This window comes from Mauremys mutica, chromosome 7 (assembly GCF_020497125.1).
Source record: "Mauremys mutica isolate MM-2020 ecotype Southern chromosome 7, ASM2049712v1, whole genome shotgun sequence".
NCBI classification, from domain to species: domain Eukaryota; kingdom Metazoa; phylum Chordata; order Testudines; family Geoemydidae; genus Mauremys; species Mauremys mutica.
In genome coordinates, this window is record NC_059078.1 from 61,521,189 (window position 1) to 61,541,169 (window position 19,981).

Consider the following 19,981-nt stretch of genomic DNA (forward strand, 5'->3'; position numbering starts at 1 on the left):
GGGAACAAAGGGTAGGAATTAATGGTAAATTCTCAGAATGGAGAGGGGTAACTAGTGGTGTTCCCCAAGGGTCAGTCCTAGGACCAATCCTATTCAATTTATTCATAAATGATCTGGAGAAAGGGGTAAACAGTGAGGTGGCAAAGTTTGCAGATGATACTAAACTACTCAAGATAGTTAAGACCAAAGCAGATTGTGAAGAACTTCAAAAAGATCTCACAAAACTAAGTGATTGGGCAACAAAATGGCAAATGAAATTTAATGTGGATAAATGTAAAGTAATGCACGTTGGAAAAAATAACCCCAACTATACATACAACATGATGGGGGCTAATTTAGCTACAACGAGTCAGGAAAAAGATCTTGGAGTTATCGTGGATACTTCTCTGAAGATGTCCACGCAGTGTGCAGAGGCGGTCAAAAAAGCAAACAGGATGTTAGGAATCATTAAAAAGGGGATAGAGAATAAGACTGAGAATATATTATTGCCCTTATATAAATCCATGGTACGCCCACATCTCGAATACTGTGTACAGATGTGGTCTCCTCACCTCAAAAAAGATATTCTAGCACTAGAAAAGGTTCAGAAAAGAGCAACTAAAATGATTAGGGAGGGTCCCATATGAGGAAAGATTAAAGAGGCTAGGACTCTTCAGTTTGGAAAAGAGAAGACTAAGGGGGGACATGATAGAGGTATATAAAATCATGAGTGATGTTGAGAAAGTGGATAAGGAAAAGTTATTTACTTATTCCCATAATACAAGAACTAGGGGTCACCAAATGAAATTAATAGGCAGCAGGTTTAAAACAAATAAAAGGAAGTTCTTCTTCACGCAGCGCACAGTCAACTTGTGGAACTCCTTACCTGAGGAGGTTGTGAAGGCTAGGACTATAACAATGTTTAAAAGGGGACTGGATAAATTCATGGTGGCTAAGTCCATAAATGGCTATTAGCCAGGATGGGTAAGAATGGTGTCCCTAGCCTCTGTTCGTCAGAGGATGGAGATGGATGGCAGGAGAGAGATCACTTGATCATTGCCTGTTAGGTTCACTCCCTCAGGGGCACCTGGCATTGGCCACTGTCGGTAGACAGATACTGGGCTAGATGGACCTTTGGTCTGACCCGGTACGGCCTTTCTTATGTTCTTATGTTCTTATGCTCTTTCTTTAGCCAGTGCAAACAAAGCCACTTATTTCAAAGAAGAGGACAAGGGACAGGGGTTGGTTAAAGCAGGAGGGACTTCCGAGTTGCATTGGATTTCAGGGTTACATCTCATCCAAAAGCATGCCCTCCTGAATTAACCCTTTTTTATCTTTTATAGCCCCCATCGCTGGACTATTTTAGCTTCAATGTAGCTAATTTATTCACCCTCACACCCCCTGTGTGGTAGGGAAGTGCTCTTATCCCCATTTGACAGATTGGGAAACTGAGTCACAGGGAATAAGTGATAAGGTCATAGGTCACACTTGAAATCTGTGGCAGAGCATGAATAGAACCCATGTCTCCTGTATCCAACAGTAGTCCCCTCACCACTGGCCCATCCTTCCTCTCTTTCTGCAACACCCATCCAACTACTGGCTGCGTCTGACTGTTTTGTTTACAAGGCTGATGTGATTGCAGTGTGGAAGTTTAATGGAGAGGGTGGCAGATAGAGATGGGCAAGAAGGTTTTGGGATAAATTTTCAAGTTTGGGATGTGTACCTGCCTCTTTGAGGAGCTGAGGTCAGCTGTGTTACAAGGCCATACTCAAAACTGCCAGCACTTCCTGGGTTAGGCTGAGGGGAAATACAGCAAGATCTGCCTGTCTTGTAGAATTCTGGGATTCGTGCTGCCATCCTGCCAGGAGCCAGGGAGTGCAGACTCACACGGCGTGGGAGAGGGGGGAAAATGGAAGGGCACCATTTCATGGCCCAGGAAAGGGCTGGGTGTGATTCAGCCAAGTCTGGGGCAACAGACTTGGATCTTATCTTCTCTAAACACCTTTACCAAGTTCTACTAGCAAAGTACCACACAGTCACCTCCCTGTTCTTCCTCCTTTTGAGGCAAATCAATTTCCTCCAGGCACATCTGATCTGTAGTGGCCTTGGATTGAGTCCTGGGGGTGGATTTTCCAAAGAGCTCAGGGCCTGGTTTTCAGGATCTCAGCACTCACTGAGCTCAGTTCTCTGAACTGTCTGGCTGCAACTGTGGGGGCTGAATGCTTCTGAGCTGCTAGTTCCTAATATAAAGGGGTGGGCACTTACAGGCCAGGGCTCCACTGTGCTACCATAATACAAATAATATATAATAATAGCAATTGTTATTAGTTGGAGAGAGTTGAGATCTCAGGTCCTTGCCCGGTTGGTCATTAATTGCTAAGAGGCATCTATCTTGACGGGTGTCGATGCTGCTGCTTTAAAAGCACGTGAATGTATTCAGTTAAGAACATATAAAGGGCGGAGTTGTGATCAGTTAGCTTGATCACAACTAGGAATCTGCTCAGGTGAAATTTCCTTTCTCGGGCTCTCCCCACATGCACCCTGACCGAACGAGCAAATTATCCAGTGTATGTCTGCTGCCTTTCCTGAAATATTTGGATTCAACTAGCAGATAAACAGGAGGTTTGGAATAAAACCAAATTTCTCATCAGCATCTTTGGAAGGTGGGAGTGTAATTAACTGCTGATGTTTCTTGACTCTTCATTGCAAGCCAAGCCAGCAGCTATTAAAATTTTGACAATTACTGTAATTAATTTCTGAAAAACAAGTAGAACAGTTAATTGGATGTGAGAGAGGAGCTGTCAGAGAAGTCGCTGTGTCAGAGCTGGCTCTGCAGCTCTGCTGGATGAGGCAGGGAAAATGAAAACCCCACAGACTTTCAGTAGATGGCAGTGTTATTAAAAATATGAAGAGCTGGGAAACAAATTCCATCAGTCTCAGTAATATACTTGAATCTATTAATCTTTCCTTCCCTTCTCTTTTCTTCTTTCCCCCTTCTCTCATTTGATAAGGAATCAGTAGCAGTTGTAATATTTATTGATTTATAATTTATTTAGTATTATAACAATGGAGATCAGAGCCCCATTGTACACAGATAGTAAGAGGCAGTCCCTGTCCCAAAATGCTTGCAATCTAAACAGATGCAAGAAAGGGTGGGAGGGTAAATAGACGTATAGAGAGGTGAAGTGACTAGCCCAAGGTCACATCAGCAACACAGACAGGAATAGAACCTGTGTCTCAAGTCCTCTGGTTCTGTCCAGTAGAACATGCTGCCTTCATTAATAGATGTGATTTGAAGTCTCATTATAATCTGAAGATGAACTCTGTTAAGCTGATTGTGTGAATCTCCATATTTTATTCTCACTGTGATTTCTGGGCCAAATTTGTTCTGCATACAAGCTGAACTAGCAGCTAGTGCTTCTGAGGTTTTTCTGTCTCCTAGCACCACCCACGATTATGATGTAGTCTCCCGAGTTTCACTGGTGATGAGTGACACACAATAGTCTGAAGCTCTGCCATGGCTGTGTCAGCTTTCGGGTGCCAGCCTCTGACACATTCCTGGTATTGAGCAGTGCTGGGAGCCCACTGGCGGAGTGGTGAGCTACTCAGGCATCAGGGGGTCATGGTCTTGTGCAAAAGCTGTAGCTCAAGGATCAGTGACAGATAAATAACTCCCCGTGGTGGTAGAGTGGTAGCGGATAAAAGGGAAATGAGGAAACGTCTTGAAAAGCCAGCAGGGGGCTGTGGTGCTGTATGTGCACATCACCCTGGACACAGCATGTCAGCTGTTCTTCCCTTCCCATCCATAGGCTGGCTTGGTAGTTGTGTTGGAGGTGGCTGGAATGTTTTATGGTTGGACCTTCTGACAGTGGGCCCCATGTGCATAGGGTATCTGTCCTGTACACGGGCAGCGTCCTAGCTGCCAGAAGGAGAATGGGTTTTGGCATGTGTTTGGCCGTATGAATGCTCCTTCATTTCTGCTTCCAAACAAGGAAAGAACCCTTGCGCTTGGCTCACTATGTTTTCTGTGCCTGACAGACCAGGAAGCAGCTGCAGCAAGGAATGGAGATGGCAGGTTATGTTTTTCAGTCCCTAACCCCCTAACCCTATACCATGGTAGTGTTGTGGCATATGCTCCTTGCGCCCAGTTCCACTCCTGCTGAAATCAGTGAAAGGGCTCCCACTGAGTTCAGTGGAACAGCACTGGGCTCTCTCTGCCCATGGGGACTCATACAGCTGGCTGGCAATGTGTGCTGGTAGCGCTTGTGCTTTGTCACACGAGGCACATCTGAAGGCCAGAAGATGACAGAAGGCAAAACTCTCCTCTGATAGCTCTGCAGTGGATCTTGACTCAGATGTTCAGCTTTCCCAGAGGTAGGAACCTGTGCGTAAGGAGAATAAAATGTCGGTCAGGATCCACCACAAAGGTCTGGGAGAAGGTTTTTGGCCCAGAGTTTGGGGCTGAGTTGAACAGCATGTTGTTCAACAGCAGGGATGGAAAAATGGGTGGGCACTGAGCACCACTTTGCTACTCTGAATGCTGTGTAAAGACATTTTGGGATGGAGCATGGAGTTATCTTCCTGAAGGAATCAGTCCAGCTTCATATACAAATCCTTCCATTTCACCAAAGTGGGGAACCAGCAGGCGCTGCTCTGCAGAAGCATTAGTGGAACTCAATAAACATTAATGCATTCTGATTCTGACCTAAGGAAATAGGATCCATTCCCAGTTGGATTTGCTGCTTCTTGGTGACCTTTATCAGACCCAAGCAGTGATGTGCTGAAGTAACTCTGAGCGTGTCAATGTACTGAGAGTGGTAATAAGTAGCAAGACAGACAGGAGACTCGATCTCACACAGCAGCCTTTTCTTCTAACCTGACCAGAATGACAATTAATAGCTGGTGAGAATAGATCTGTGGTTGTGTGCTGCATCCATCTCTACTGGCAATTAAAAAAACATTTGGATGTCAAATGAGACATATGAAAATTTTGCTAAAAGCTCTTAAAAAAAAAAGGCAGAGGTGCTATTTGAGTCTTTAAAGGAAATTTATCGAGCATCACTCATGTGAACATTCAGCCTTGGTACTTTTGCAAACTGTGTGCATTCATTGTAATGACCACATTTATGCAAGGCAAATATTCTCTTTCCTTAAATGCAAAATCATCGGTGTCAAAATGAAGTTGATGCCTATTTGGAAAGCTAACGACAAAATAAACTTACTTACCGTCCCCTCTAAGCAAGCTTTGTGGCACGGGGCATTTGCCACAGAAGGATATTTATATTGAACTTTTACAATTGCTTCTCCTCTTAAGTTATCTCGGCATTTCCTGCTTTCTGGATGATTTCCCAGGACGAAGCCTTTCAGATGCCAGAAGTGTCACTGCCGGGCCTGGTCTTTGTGTCACAGAAAGATGCATTCCGTGCTCTTGTCAGTGAACCAGGAAGTACAAAGAATGTATTGCCCAGGGGGAACACCACTTTTAAAAATGTATTTCTGTGCTGAATGTTCCTCGTGATCAGTTTGTAGAGTCGTTCAGTGATGACTGGGGGTGGAGGGGGACTTAGGAGTTGACTCCTTCATTGAAACCTGTCACAGTGTTCATCATTTAATCAATCTTGCGGATTAGGTTTATCACTGCAGTCTGAGCTTGGCCCAGTTTTCTGTTTTGTGCTGCAGTTACCTTTAGCAGTCTCTCTCGTGATCAGATTGTATTTGGGAGCTTGTGTGTGACTCAGTTGTATGGATAGAGGAAGACGGCTGTGCATTATCAAAAGGTTGTGCTGACTCTCACGCTCCAAGCATACTGAGGTCCAGAGAGGCAGACAGGGATTGTTTTAATACCTACTTGCATCTTACCCAGTGATGCTGCTTTTAGGCCTTTTCTCACTACTTTGCCTTTGGATGTAGTCCTTGATTTAATCATAACTAAATGGTTTGTTCTTGTTGCTAATATTCATAGCAGGGCACTTCACAAAAACTGCACAACTGCACTCCCCAAGTAGTGAATTGCTGCTTATAAAGTTGTGGCAATATCATAATTCACCACATTCATGTTCCATGAGATATTTTGATATTTGACACTTCTCTGCCCGTAAGCATTTATTATTACGTATATTATAGTCGCACCTAAAGGACCACAACCAAGATCGGCGCCTATTCTGCTATAGCCTATACACACACAGTAATGATAATCTCTGCCCCTAGAGGGTTCATAATCTAAATAGACAAGACAAAGGGGAGTGGGGGAAATGGAAGCCCAAAGAGGGGAAGTGACCTGCACAGTAAAGACTAGAACTCAGCTCTCCTAGCTCCTACTCTAGTGCTTTCTCCACTAGACTATACTGTCTTTTTAAAAAGAAGAAGGTGTGATTTAAAGTGTCATTATCATAGAACCATATAACAGTGGGCTGGAAGGGACTGGGAGAGGTCATCTTGGATAGCCTCCTGTGCTGAGCCAGGACCAAGTACACCTAGACCGTCCCTGCCAGGTGTTTGTCCAACCTGTTGTTAACAACCTCCAGTGATGGGGATTCCACAACCCTCATTATAGAATCTATATCCTGTTATATTCTCTGTTCTCATGGGGTAGCATTTTACACTGGTGTAAGTGACCGGGGTGCTGGAACAATGTGTATAGGTGGGGTGCTGAGAGCCATTGAAACCACAGGGGTTGTGGCAGCCCTCCCCCTCCCCAGCACGTATGTAAGTGACTATCCAAGATGCAAAGCAAATGGAAAATCTAGCCCTAAGTCACAGAGTTCAAGGCCATAAGGGACACACCAGGTAATCTAGAGTGACTTGCCTAAGCAGAGCCAAGAACTGAATCCAGATCTTCCCTATCCAGAGCCATGACCACAAGGTCCCCTTCCCCTTCTAGCATTGATCACTTCTTCCTGGGGATGTAGGTGGGTGCTGTATCCTTCCTTGCTGCCGTTCTTGCTTGAATTTGCTAGGCTCCCTTTAATTCTGTGTTCATACATTCGTTTTAAAAAGTGAATTGCAGATGAGAGAAACCAACAGCCAGATGTCCTGTGTGTAGAAGATGGGTTTGGGCAGCATTAATAATGGAGTAGCTGAGGGACAGAGAAGTGCCTACCCACCTAGCTGCCATGTATCAGGGTATCTTCCTGTTCTTACTGAGCTGTTGAATTTTCTAGGATTGCCAGACACAGTTAGTGGGGTGGAGATGCTAAGGGGTAGATATCTCCCCTCCCATGTGGAAAAGGGGATCAGCTGCTGTCATAGCACAATTTCTTTGGAGTCCATTGAGACTCTTCTCTTGGCCTAGGATCTCTGTGTGTGCGCCGAGGGGATGGGGGTGGTGAAACAGTCTGGGTGGAGGCACATCATCTTCTCTGTTAATGCCACAGCATTCCTTAGCTTACAGTAATACACTCTGTAAGGGGTCCCCACCTGAGGTCAGGGTTCCATTCCTCCTTGGGTGCGGCCTGCAGGGAGATGTGCCTGGGGCACAGAGCTGGACAGATGCATGGGTTGGGGGAGATCTGCAGGGTGTGGGGGCAGGTCCTGCAGCCTGTTTTGGGGAGCTGGGAGCCAAATCTTCCCCCTGAGCACCTCCCCCACCCAGGTTTTACCCTGAAAGGAGGGGAGTCAACTCAGCTGACTTGTCTTGCTTTGAGAAATGCCCATGCAAAGATGTCATAGCATCTGGAGGACTGCAGGATTGACTTAACGTGAGATTCTCTGTGCAGATGCTGTCCCAATTGTAACAGAACAAAAAACCTGCAGCCTGTCTGCACATCATCTCACTGTGCTGCTCTTGCCGTGGGGCAGTGTAATGTGCTCTTCACACTCTCCGTAAAAAACATCCAAACTCTCTGGAATTGCCCAAACTCTCAGAAATGTACATTTGCTTAAAAATCAGGCTCCAACTATGGGATCTTCCAAGAAACCCTAACAAATTATGCAGAAATGTTCCCTTTCTGCTGCGCCTTTCATCCAGAAAGATCCTACCAGGCTTTATTGACTGTACATCAGGATCACTATATCCAGCTATCAGGCCAGACTCAGAGTTCTAATGGAACAGCACTACACAAGAACTTAGAACACAACATGGAAAATACAATATTCAGCCGAGTCTGCAGGAGGATGTTAGGGAAGCAGAATGTAATTCAATAAGTTAGACTTTGGATGAGACCCCAGGGTTAATACCCCTACCCTTAACTTTCCAAGGGGTTTTTATTGCCTTGATTACTAATGGTTAAGTCCCTAGTTGTACATCTCTTCTAAAAGGCAGCACCTCTAGCATCCTTAGCACGAGCCTGGTTTGATGCTGATGGTGGGGGGGGCATCATCTACTGATTCCCCAACAGGAATTACTGTGGCACAGAGACACCTTTCATCCTAGCCCTGACTCCCGCTTAGAGCGTGAGATTGAATGCAAGGTGGCAGTCCCAGCAGCCTTTATCTGAGTGCTGCTCTATACTCTGAAGCTGTGGTGCAAGCCATGCTATTCCTTTAAAAGCTCACTCCAGAACTTCTCATGAACCTTGCTGGGTGCAGGAGCCTCTGGAACAGAAAAGAGAGCCCCAGGAGCACATGGTGAAAAAGCACAGTAGAAATGGTTCATCCAAAGAAGTCAGACAAGCCATCTTTGTCTCCATATGTAAGTGCACTATGTACAATTGAATTCATAGTGCCTACTTCCTGCTCCCCCATCTCACCACACATGGATGCTGCAAGCCATAACATATTGGGGGCGGGGGGATAGCTCAGCAGTTTGAGCAGTGGCCTGCTAAACCCAGGGTTATGAGTTCGATCATTGAGGGGGCCATTTAGGGAACTGGGGTAAAAATCTGTCTGGGGATTGGTCCTGCTTTGAGCAGGGGGTTGGACTAGATGACGACCTGAGGTCCCTTCCAACCCTGATATTCTGTGATATGGCTTCAGTTGTACTGTGGCATGACAGATCCCAGTTCTGCAAGCATTCACTCAGGCAGTTCTTACTCATTAATGCCAATGGGTAAGCTCCTAATTAGTAAGCTGTTGTGCTAGAGACAGACTGTGTCTCATGGCTGCAACAGGGGACTCAAGTTCTGGGTTCTCATCCCAGTCCTGGCTTGGTGTGACTTACTTGCTGTGGGTAACATTTTCAAAAGCACATAAGTGACTTAGGAGCCTATATCTCATTGAAAGTCAGCGCGTTAGGTTCTTACAAATGGGATTGTCAAAGTGTGCCAGGTGCTTAACTCTCAATAATTTCCAGAAGCAAAGAATCCTGTGGCACTTTATAGACTAACAGACGTTTTGGAGCATGAGCTTTCGTGGGTGAATACCCACTTCTTGCATCCGACGAAGTGGGTATTCACCCCCGAAAGCTCATGCTCCAAAACGTCTGTTAGTCTATAAGGTGCCACAGGATTCATTGCTGCTTTTACAGATCCAGACTAACACGGCTACCCCTCTAATAATTTCCAGGGCAGTTAGGCATCATAGCTGCTTTTGAAAATCCCTTTGTAAGTGCATCAATGAGATATAACATCAAATAATACCTCCCTCAAGGGTGTGTTGGGAAGTTACATCAATGAATGTGTGCAGAGGGCTTTAAGTTCCTTCCATGAGAGGTGCTAGGGGTGTGCAAGATTTATTTGTTGTTTTGTGGGTCTATGCCTATCTCATTTTTAAGCCCAAGGGGACTGTATCCTGTCGAAACGAATCCACACTTTGAACCTTTTGAGGCATTTGTCTGTCCCCTAACAAACCAACATCATTTGGAGGGAAGAGAAATTCAACTACCAAGTTTTGAAGCGATGAACTGTTAGGAGGAGGAAGCTGGGACTACTTAAGAATGTTGGGCAAATTACTAGATGACATTTTGCCCTCAGACTCTAATCTGATGCAGAGCTGTGAGCCCTGCTGTGTTCTAATTGAACCTCCAGTTCCCTGACTCATGGTGCAAGTAATATGTGTTAGGAAAATCAATCCATGTATATGGGGAAATGTAGACTGGTTTCCTGCCACCATTAACATTTTCACTAAAAAACCATTTTACTGGAACTAATATTCCTGAAAACAGCACATTTTATTCAAAACAAGGCAATCTCGATATTGACAGCGCTGCTGTGATAATGAGAACGATCAATTTTTTTGTACTCCATTATGGTTCTATTGGATTTATTTTGGAGTAAACCTATAGTTTCACTTAGCCAAGATCTGTATCTTTTTATTTTTTTTCAACTTTACGCAGATTGTAAATAATTTTTTTCATCCAGTGGAAGAGTAAGTGAAATAACGGCAATAAAAATATAAGAGTTCTAAACTAGACATTCATTTGCACAGCTCACCCAATCCTCTTGCTAGAAGAAGAGAAATGTGTATTGGATCTGGAAGGGGTCTTATAAGTGTAGTGAGAGAATATACATTTCTGCTTGTATAAAGATAAAAGAATAAATAATGGAGATTTAGAGCTAGATTTCTAAAGAGCTTAATTTCCATTGAGACACCAAAATAAGGAGCCAGATTGTCCAGGAAGCTCTGCATGTTGGGTGCTGGGAGCTGTCTTGAAAATCTGGCCATTAAGGTTGCAGTGGGGGCTACCGAGCAGTCGCTCAGCACTTTTGAAAATCTGACCCGAATTTAGGATGCCTAAATGGGAGCTGAGTTCTTTTGAATATCAGGCCCTGACAGTGGGCATTGAAGATGTCAAATTCCAGCCCTGAGCTCTACAGAATCTAGCCTACTGTCATAGGTCTCACCCCCACTTAGAGCTGTTGGGTTCCAATATGGGGACCTGCATGGATTTTTCTAAACTTAAATCCTAGTTTAGATCTGGTAAAAGCTGCCACCACCCAATAATGTACGTGTATTGGGACACAGTCCTTCCCCAAAATCCTTGGGGATCCCAAGAGCCCCAAATCCATGGAGTTCTTACACCCAGGAGAAATAAACCATTCCCCACTGCTTCCTCCCCCCTCCCTTGTCCTGGAGAGAGATACCTTGATTCAAACTCCTTGAATCAAACCCAGGAGGAACTCTCTCTTCCCCCCTCCCCTTCCCCTGAATTTCCACAAGAGAAGGAATTAACCAAGTCCAAAGAAAAGAAAATAATTTATTAAAAGGATAAAAAGAAAGTAACTGTCTCTGTAACCAAGATGGAACAATACACAGGGTCTAAACTTATCAATCTCTGGAGAGAATTCCCCCTCCTTTCTTTCTCAGTAAAAGCAATAACAGTACAGAATTAAAGAAATTCTATAGCAAAACACAGAATTGCAAATACAGAAATCAAAGTATAAGAATACTAGTTCCTTGCTAATACTCACTAGCTTGAATAGAAGAATTTATTGCAGAAACCTGGGAGGACTTGATTAAGATGTCTGGACTCCCTCAACTCCCAAGAGAGAGACTCTAAAAAAACAAAGAACAGGAAAAAAAAACTTCCCTCCACAGGGATTTGAAAATATCTTGTCCCTCATTGGTCCTCTGGTCAGGTGTCCACAGGTACTGCTTGTTAACCCTTTACAGGTAGAAAAAAAACCTTAACCCTTAACTAACTGTTTATGACACCTACATTGGTCAAAGATGTGACTCTCCTCTTACTTATACCAGGGTTATACCAGTCTAGTGAACCTGGTGGAGTTATTTCAAATTAACATTGCTAAATCAAGCCCAGAATGTGGACATCAGCAACATTTTCTGCATGTCTGATGCCATTGGACAGGTCATCATCTGTAATTCTTTACTAAGTAAAGTTTGTATTAACTATTTCCTTCAACAATATTTAACACATCCAAATGCTTCTCCAGTGAGAAATGCCCCAATCTTAGAAGATTTATGGTGATATAGACTATAAACAGTTATTCCTGCAAAGTCCACTTGCGTCTCTGGGCCTTCCTACGTCCTGGCTGGCCTACAAGCTACTTTAAAAATCAACACAAGTTCAGTTTTTAAAAAGTGCTTAAGAACAATTGAAGGCCTCCATTCAGCAAATCACTTAAGCGGTGCTTAAAGTTAAGCATGTGCTGAAGATTTTTAGTGGATCAAGGCCTTGTAGCAGGGTGGACCTCTGCTCCGGGTTTTAAGGGGTTTAAAAGCAGCTTGGCAGGGCTTGAGAGCTGCTGCTCTCAAAGCTGGGCTGATTGGGGAAGTAGCCGCAGCTGGGCCACACCCCAATCAGGCCACAGCTAGCCCTTATAAAAGGCTGTGAGCCAGGAGCCCAGTCAGTCTCTCTCTGCCTTCAGAGAGAGAAGGGCCTGGCTGCAGGGAATTGAGACAAGGTACCTAGGGTGAAGCAGGGCTGGGGAAAGGCTGAGGAGCTGGGGAAGCTCCAGCCTAGAAAGCCCCAGGCTGCGGCCTAGTATAGGGCAAAAGGTACTGGGGGTTGCAGGGGGCAACCTAGGGGTAGGCCAAGGCAGCAGGTCCAAACCCCCTTTGCCGATGATGAGTACTGGATACTGCAGTCTGCCCCAGCAAACGGGGGCTAGATAGAGACTGGGTCAGTAGCCACTACTGAGGCGAAGTGGGGATAGTAGGGTGGATGGTTCCCTGAGGAGGGGAGACCCAGAGAAAAAGGGGTTACTGCCAGGGGGCAGCACCCCATGTGAAAGGGCACCGCGGTCCAGGGAGGGACACGGGGCCAGTAGTAAACAGGCGGGGTCACCAGCCTGCAGAGGGCGCTCCTGGGCTGGAAAGAGCTAATTCCCCAGAGCAACCAGTAGGAGGCGCCGCAGGGGTGAGTCGGACCTGTTACATGCCTTAATTCATGGTTGTTTCTAAAGCACTGAGTAGGTCACATCAGTGTGACTGCCTGTGTGCTTGAGGTTAAGTATGTGCTTACATGCTTTGCTGGATCAGGCCCTGTGTATCGTGAGAGAGCAAGTGGCGTTATCTCTGCCTTTACACTGGAGAACTGACTGACTGCTCCCCTTGTCCCTTCACAAACATGGTGTTGCTGCAAGAGAGCTTGGCCACAGATGATTGAGCAGTAATCAGATGGGAGAAGATGGCTGGGCTCTCCTGATGCTGAATTTTATGGCACAGCCACTAATGCATTTAATCAAAGCAGCATTGGTGTAGATGTAGACACTGATCCTGCAAACTGTTACTCATGGGTGAACCTCTGCAGCTATGGGTGCACCTCTGGAGCCCATTGAAATCAAGGATCTGCATGGAGCCAACCTTTGGAGTTAGGGTCTTAGACACACTGACACCAGCTTTCTCTTTGTTTCAGCTTTCCCAGGAAATCCAATGCGCCGTGGCTGATCACATCCAGTCCTTGGTGAAATCGGAGAAGAGCCGTCAGGTGATGTGCACATCCGGCTTGCTGAGCACCATCATAACCTCCTGTCAGCATGCTCTGAACAATGATAGCCACCCATTGCACCTGCCTCTCATCAGGGTTTTTGAGAAGCTTGCCTCACAATCCATTGAGCCAGATGTATTAAGGTACCGGATCTGTATTTAGCAGAGTGGTTTCACAGTGTCTTTCTGCAGTAGGTCTGTGGATCCTTTAAGGAAATGGGCTAACGCAAACTAGCACTGTGATTCAGCAAGGCACTTCACCAGGGGCATTAAGTCCCAGTTCGGACCCCTCACAAGCTTAAAGTTAGGGACATGCTTGAGTAAATTGCTGAATTGGGACCTAGAGTAGTAATTCTTTGTGTTTCTGTAGAACCTTCCACCCAGGGATATCAAAGCAGTTGACAGATGTTAGTTAATTAAAGAACTGCAGTACACCTGGGAGGAAAGGATTATTTTCATGTTTTTCAGATGGTGAAACTGAGGTGCAAAGAGACGCAGTGATTTTCCCACAGTCGCACACACTGTCAAAGATAGACCCAGGGGTGGAACCTGGAGTCATATTTCTCAGTCTCCTGCTCATATCAATAGACTACACAGTCTCCATTAAAGCTAACAAAGGCCAGTGTGGAGTGGGCTTTGGAAGGAGTGGAGTGCAGGCTGGGTTTGAATGTGCACCACAAATTCGTCCAGATTCTGTGAACACCTTGTCCAAAGCTGATCTGTAGATTGTTTTCTTGTGAGATTTCTAAAGCTTCCTCCTTCTGGTCTGGCTGGAAATTCAGCTTTTCTCATGGCACTGTGGAACTTTGTCTGCATATCGCAGCCAGCACCAGACAAAGCAAAGATCTGGGAGAGAGAAAAATACTGGGGAAGATATAACCAGCTTTGTGGTGCTAATATTAGGGATGTTGAAATCAGCGATTCCATCACATCTGAAATGCAAAGGATAATCAAGAGGCCACTGATTTTATAATGATTTGGGGAGACGTGATTTTAGGAAAGTCTTCCTTTAAGAGTTTCAGATGGCTCCCAAGATCCTTATGAAATCAGTGGCCTCTTGATTATCCTTTGCATTTCAGATATGGTGTGGTGGTGTAACTGATATAAATTCATGCCCAGGCTGGTGTACATACAGGCTTTTCTGTAGAGCTGGTAAAACTTTCTTTCTTTCTACCACCTACCTACCAACCAAAAGATAAGAGAAAATCCATTTCATGCCGTTTGAAACTTTCCCGGGAATTTTTGAAAAAAGAAATTGATGAAAATAATAAATACAAAGATGTTTGTTTTGTTTCAAATGTGGCCTCCCCCTTACCCCCGCCCCAATAGAAAACAAGTTAGAAAGTGAGGGATAAAAGATTAAACAAACCATTTTTTCTTTAATTCAGAAGATCTTGGAAAATGTTGATTCTGTCAAAAAGCCATTATTTTGTGTGGGAAAAGCTTTAGAGGGTGATTTATATTTTTTGTCCCACTCTGCCTTTCAAAGTAAAGGTGGCTTTACTAGCTAGAAGGCAGTAATGTCAGGGCTTTGCTGTGTATGCATTGATGCCAGTGCTCCCATATATCCTATACAAAGGTGTTTGTGTTCTCAGGCAGTTCCTCTGGCTTGGGACCCCTCCGCCAACCGTGACTGGGGCATGCAGAAACCCAGCTAAGACTACATTGTGTCAAGAGACTAGTTTGTGTAAAGCAGCTTGCAGTGAAGGTGAGAGCAGCAGCGTGGAGAATGGCGTTAGTATTCCGGGTGCACGTGCCGGGGAGGGGAAGCTGCTGCCAGACCTACTTGCTGAGAAGCCAGGCACAGCACAGACCTCGCGTGCCAGAGAACATTAGTTTCTAGAGCAGGCCACTGTGACAAACTGGTGTGTTGATCAACAGCAGGAGCTGAGCCAAGAGCATTCAGAACTCAAAGCACGAGGTCTGATAGCTTGAGCTCATGATAGACTCTATCCCTGAGGCTGTGATAGACTCAAATCATCACACAGAGTGGGATGCCTACAACACACTGACTGGGGGGTTGCACTAGCACATCCAGCAGCACTCCCCAAAGGTCTGTGGCCTACTGGGCTAGGGCATGGGCATACCTGCCCTTTCCTGTGGGTCTAGAGGGAGTGCATCTATACGGAGCACTATTCACTTCGGGCAGCACACGCCCAGCGCTCCTCACCGGAACAAGACCATAATGATAGCATTCCTACCCCACACACATGTTTTGCACATGCGTCAGTAACCCCATAAGGGGAAGGGTGGTGGAGAACCAGCCCCACAAGTCCCACGCAGGCACAAACTCAGCTCTCACCTGCCCGTTTGGTTTAGCCTTTAGCTATTGAATGATGGAGGTGGGGAAAGGAGCCAGCAGGGTTAGGCATCTGCCCCGAGGAGGGGAGAGGGCAGGGAAGTGCACTCCTACCTGAGGAGCTATGTTGGGGAAGAAGAGCTGCTGCTCAGAGCTCTTCTTGCGGACCTCACCTACAATTGGAGGATGCTTTTTTGTCTGAAATGCATTTCACTGAAAAATGCAGGTTTGGTGACACTGAAATACTTTGTGAATTTGTGCACCAAACCGTTTGTATAAAACCAAAAAAAAAAAAACCCAACCCCACCACCGCCAGCTTCCCACTCCCCCAATGGCAACATTTTTATTTTTCGGCTTGAACCGATGTTTCTTTTCAAAATTTCCTTTAATTTTATTTCAAAGTTCAAAAATGTTCAAGAAACGTCAACATTGAAACCAAAAGTTTCACTTTTGTCCAAACCAAAAGTTTCATCTGATCCGAAAGGAAACTTGTTTTGGCTTTTTTAGGATTTGCTGCAACATTTTTAAAATTTCAGTTTCCATTCAAAGTGAAAGAATGGGTTTTTTTCTGATTTTTCAAAATTGCTGACTGACTGAAAAATGGATCAGTCCCCCAGCTCCACTCCTATTTCCTTCCCCCCCCCCCCCCCCCCGCTCCCGGCAGCACTGGAAAGGTTTCTGCAGCCCACTGAAGACTAATTGAGCAAGGGGAGAGAAGCCATGACTAATAAGATACTTGCTTTGTGGTTGCAATCAATGAAATGGGAAAGAAGCATGCTACAGAATGGAAGCAGTGACAGTGCTGTGCATTGCTAATGATGGCTATTATTGTCCTAGATTCAGGAGCAGCCGTGCTGGACAATCCTGTGGTTCCTCAGCTAGCCACGCAGACCACCGGTTCCCCATGGGTGTCCAGGGGCTCTGCAATAGCTCTCCAGACATCTATGAGTCTCATCTCCATGACATCGCCACGGAACTTCCAGCCACACAACACTTCCTTGGCACCGTCCTTCGTGGAGTTCGACATGTCTCCTGAGGGATACGGGTATTGCTGCAATTCATGCTGCTCTTTTTATCACTTTACAGAGCCTCTGGTCTCTTATTTTAGACCAAACAAGAGAGTCATAACAGAGCCTCCTGCTCTCATAATTCCCCTCCCTGCAGCACTGCTAGCAACCACACAGCCTGCCCACAGCCCTCCTAGTGATGGCAGAGAGAGTCTGCCACGCTCTTACCCTCATCTTCAGCCTAGACCCACTGAGGGGCCAAGGCTGCAGGATTGTAGTCAGTGGGAGGTTGGCATGTGGAAGGAGCACAGAGCCAGGTCCTTAATGGCTCGCCAAGACAGGCTTGTATTTCTGCTTTCTTTGTTTTGCAGCTGTTTGTTCCTCCCCACGCTCTCCACTGTGATGGGCCCCAGTGTGGAACACTCCATCTCAGGAGGGATCGGAATGGGTAGGTACCTGCTGGTTCACATGGAGCCTTCTGAGAAAGGTGAGCATAGCCCTCCTGCTCTCTGGAATCCTGCGGTAGCCAGAGATGGTCGTATACAAGACCACTGCTTCAACACCCTCCCGCCTCTTGCCTCACATCCACCTCTGAGGATAGAGCTCAGGCCTCTCTCTGCAACAGGCCATGCTGCAACATCTGCTCTGACTGTTAGGAGTAAAGGGGTGACTTAAGGCAGGGCCGATACCAGGAAAACACCCTAACAGGTGAGATCTGTTAGACTGTGGGATAATCCCCCAGAGGAAGGGACGGAAGCTGCATCACTTGAAACATTTAAAACTAGACTGGAAAAAACACTTGGAAACATCCTGTCTGTAAGAATCTGCATTGACCCCTGGAGGAGCTGCTAGGTCTGCTCCATCTCTGACCTCTAGGATTCTCTGAACTCTGGGGAAGCTCGGTTCCGATTCCAGATCTGGACTCCCCCACAGGAGGCACATCTCTAAGTGTCTCTCTCCTCAGTCCGTGGCCTGGTAACCCCATTTCTCATCAGATAATCCTGGGCCACACACATCCTGTCTGGCACCATAATAAAAGAGGCTGTGCTGTCTAGTGGGGGGAGGGGCGGGGGGACTTGGAATTAAAGCTCCTGGATTCCACAGTTGCTGCTTCCACTTACATGTTGGCGGACTTCGGAGAAATCATTTGATTGCTCTGTGCCTCACAGGGCACTAGATTAATGTTTGAAAAGCACTCTGAGATCCTCAGGTGAAAGGGACAGAGCCCTGTTGTCAGGGACTGAGCAGGGGAGGCTGCTTCCTCACACTCATTTCATTTCCTACCCGCAGGTGCCAGACTGTTCCCACCCTTGGGCGGCCTGACTGTCTCCTCCTGGTTCCTGGTCAGCAGGTTCTGCTCTACTCGTGATGCCCACCCCCTGCGCTTCCTCACCGTGGTGCGGCACATGTCGAGGATGGAGCAGGAGTTTGTCTGCTTTGCTGTCAGCTTCTCCCCCACAGACCACTCCTTGGTCATCTCTACAGAGGAAGTGGAGTTCCAGCCACTGGGTAAGGCTTTCCATAGCCAGCTGCTGGGCACTGCAAGGCCAGGGCCTCAGTCATTTGGGAGGACTAGAGATTTAAAGGGTAATCTCCACTTTCCTTTAAAAAAGGAATTCTAGACCTCTGCCCTGGAAAGAGCCTTGGAAAACAGAAGCAGCTATCAACTAATTGCTGGGGTTGAAAGGGACAAGGAATGGAAGGATGGGGGACCAAAGATCCCTTCCCCCTCTTATCTGTATCTGTTTATCTCTGAGTGCCGTACTGCCACCCATCACTGCAGCATCTGATGCCTATATTCACAAAGAGACATGGGCATTATGATGCTGGGTGTCACAAGGCTTAACTTTTTGGTGCCTAGAAAATCCTGCAAAGGCTGAGTGAGGTGCCTCTGCTCCCTAGACAGTAAATGGGGAGAGACAGCCCCCTTAGACAGCGATTCACAAAACCCAGTGCACTAGGCAGCTCCTTGCCTAAGCCAGGCCAGCCAATGGGAGAGGCCAACGAAAGGTGAGTCTGTGGGGATAGGCACCTATGTCTGGGCTGCAGGGTGGCAGCTAGCTCTGCCTGTGATCCACAATGCAGGAACCTTCTTTGGAGTTAGGCGTCTCAGGAGTTCTGTAAAGGAAGCTGGGGGTGGGGGAGCGCTGCGGTGGGTGAGGGAGGACGTCCCTCATCACTTTTAGCCTCATGGTTGGGGTACTCATCTGGGATGTGGGATTCCCCTCATTCAAGTTCCCCCCCACACCTCATGAGGATAAGGGATTTGCACAGGGATCTGCCCTCACCACTGTGCCATGGGATATTGTGACGTGGGGTCTCTGTCTCTCCCACTGAAGCTGTTCCATTGTGGATACAAGTTACAAGGGAGGTCCTCCTCCCCTCCCTGATCTGGGAGGTGACCTCTGAGCATGCCCACCAGCCTGGACCCTGCACATGGGTTAGGCAGCTGAATGCCTGTTTTCCCCTGCTTTGGGAATCGCTCTGAGGCTTAGGCAGGAGATGAGTGCCCAGGAGCCTAGGAGGAAGCAGCACATAAGCCAGAGGCAGAAATGGGCACAAAGTTCAACAGGAGTTTTGTGAATTGCAGTGGAACCTAAAATGTAGGTGCCTAAATGCTTTTTGAACCTAGCCCTGGTCCGGGGCGGCTCCAGGCCCCAGCACGCCAAGCGCGTGCTTGGGGCAGCATGCCGCGGGGGGCGCTCTGCCAGTCGCCGAGAGGGCGGCAGGCGGCTCTGGTGGACCTCCGGTTCAGTGGAGCATCCGCAGGCACGTCTGCAGGAGGTCTACCGGAGCCGCGGGACTGGCGACCGGCAGAGCGCCCCCCGCAGCATGCCGCTATGATTGGGGCGGCGAAATGGCTAGAGCCACCCCTGGCCCTGGGTGCCTTCCATATACAATCAACAGCACTAGGTGGTCAAGTGAGAATTCCCTGGGGTGGGAGAGCTGCCGGTGTGTCTGGCCACTGTGCCAGCCCCAGTCCAGTTTTAGAGCTTGGAAGAGGGCCATGGCCAGAGTGCATCTGATCCCTTGGGCAGCGCTGCTGGCTGGGATATATAATGTGAGCCAAGTAAGCTTGAGGCATGTCCGAAAGAATCATCTCACTGACCCTCCCACATATCCTCAGTCTGGACCTGTGCAGAGTGGTACAAAACAATTTGCTTCCGAGGGTCCCATGGTATTTGGAGGCCATTGCTGTACAACACTGTCAGCAGCTTGTGAAGCAAACACCAAAATGCATCATCTGGTTTGAGTCAGTGTGATCTTGGATCCTAGCAGGGCAGAGGTGGTGGTCTAGATTCTCAATCCTGCTGAATTTGTGCTTTGTGCATCAAAGACAAGGAGCTGCTACATCTCCTGATTCTCAGGGTGGATCTGTGCCAGTGTCAGTGTGGGTTAGAGCAGCCCCCAGGCTGCTCTGTTATATCCCAGA

At 46.8% G+C, this 19,981-nt stretch overlaps 1 protein-coding gene across 3 annotated transcripts in view; it reads left to right on the forward strand.

Annotated features, from left to right (window-relative positions):
• The window catches only part of WDFY4 (WDFY family member 4), a 285,705-nt gene that overhangs the window by 99,503 nt on the left and 166,221 nt on the right, over positions 1–19,981 (forward strand). For all 3 annotated transcript variants that reach the window (XM_045025801.1, XM_045025800.1, XM_045025802.1), the window contains 5 exons: positions 13,172–13,386; positions 14,838–14,950; positions 16,379–16,586; positions 16,920–16,996; positions 17,839–18,057. In XM_045025801.1, coding sequence (XP_044881736.1) covers positions 13,172–13,386; positions 14,838–14,950; positions 16,379–16,586; positions 16,920–16,996; positions 17,839–18,057 — 832 coding nt within the window. The remainder of the gene's footprint in view (positions 1–13,171; positions 13,387–14,837; positions 14,951–16,378; positions 16,587–16,919; positions 16,997–17,838; positions 18,058–19,981) is intronic.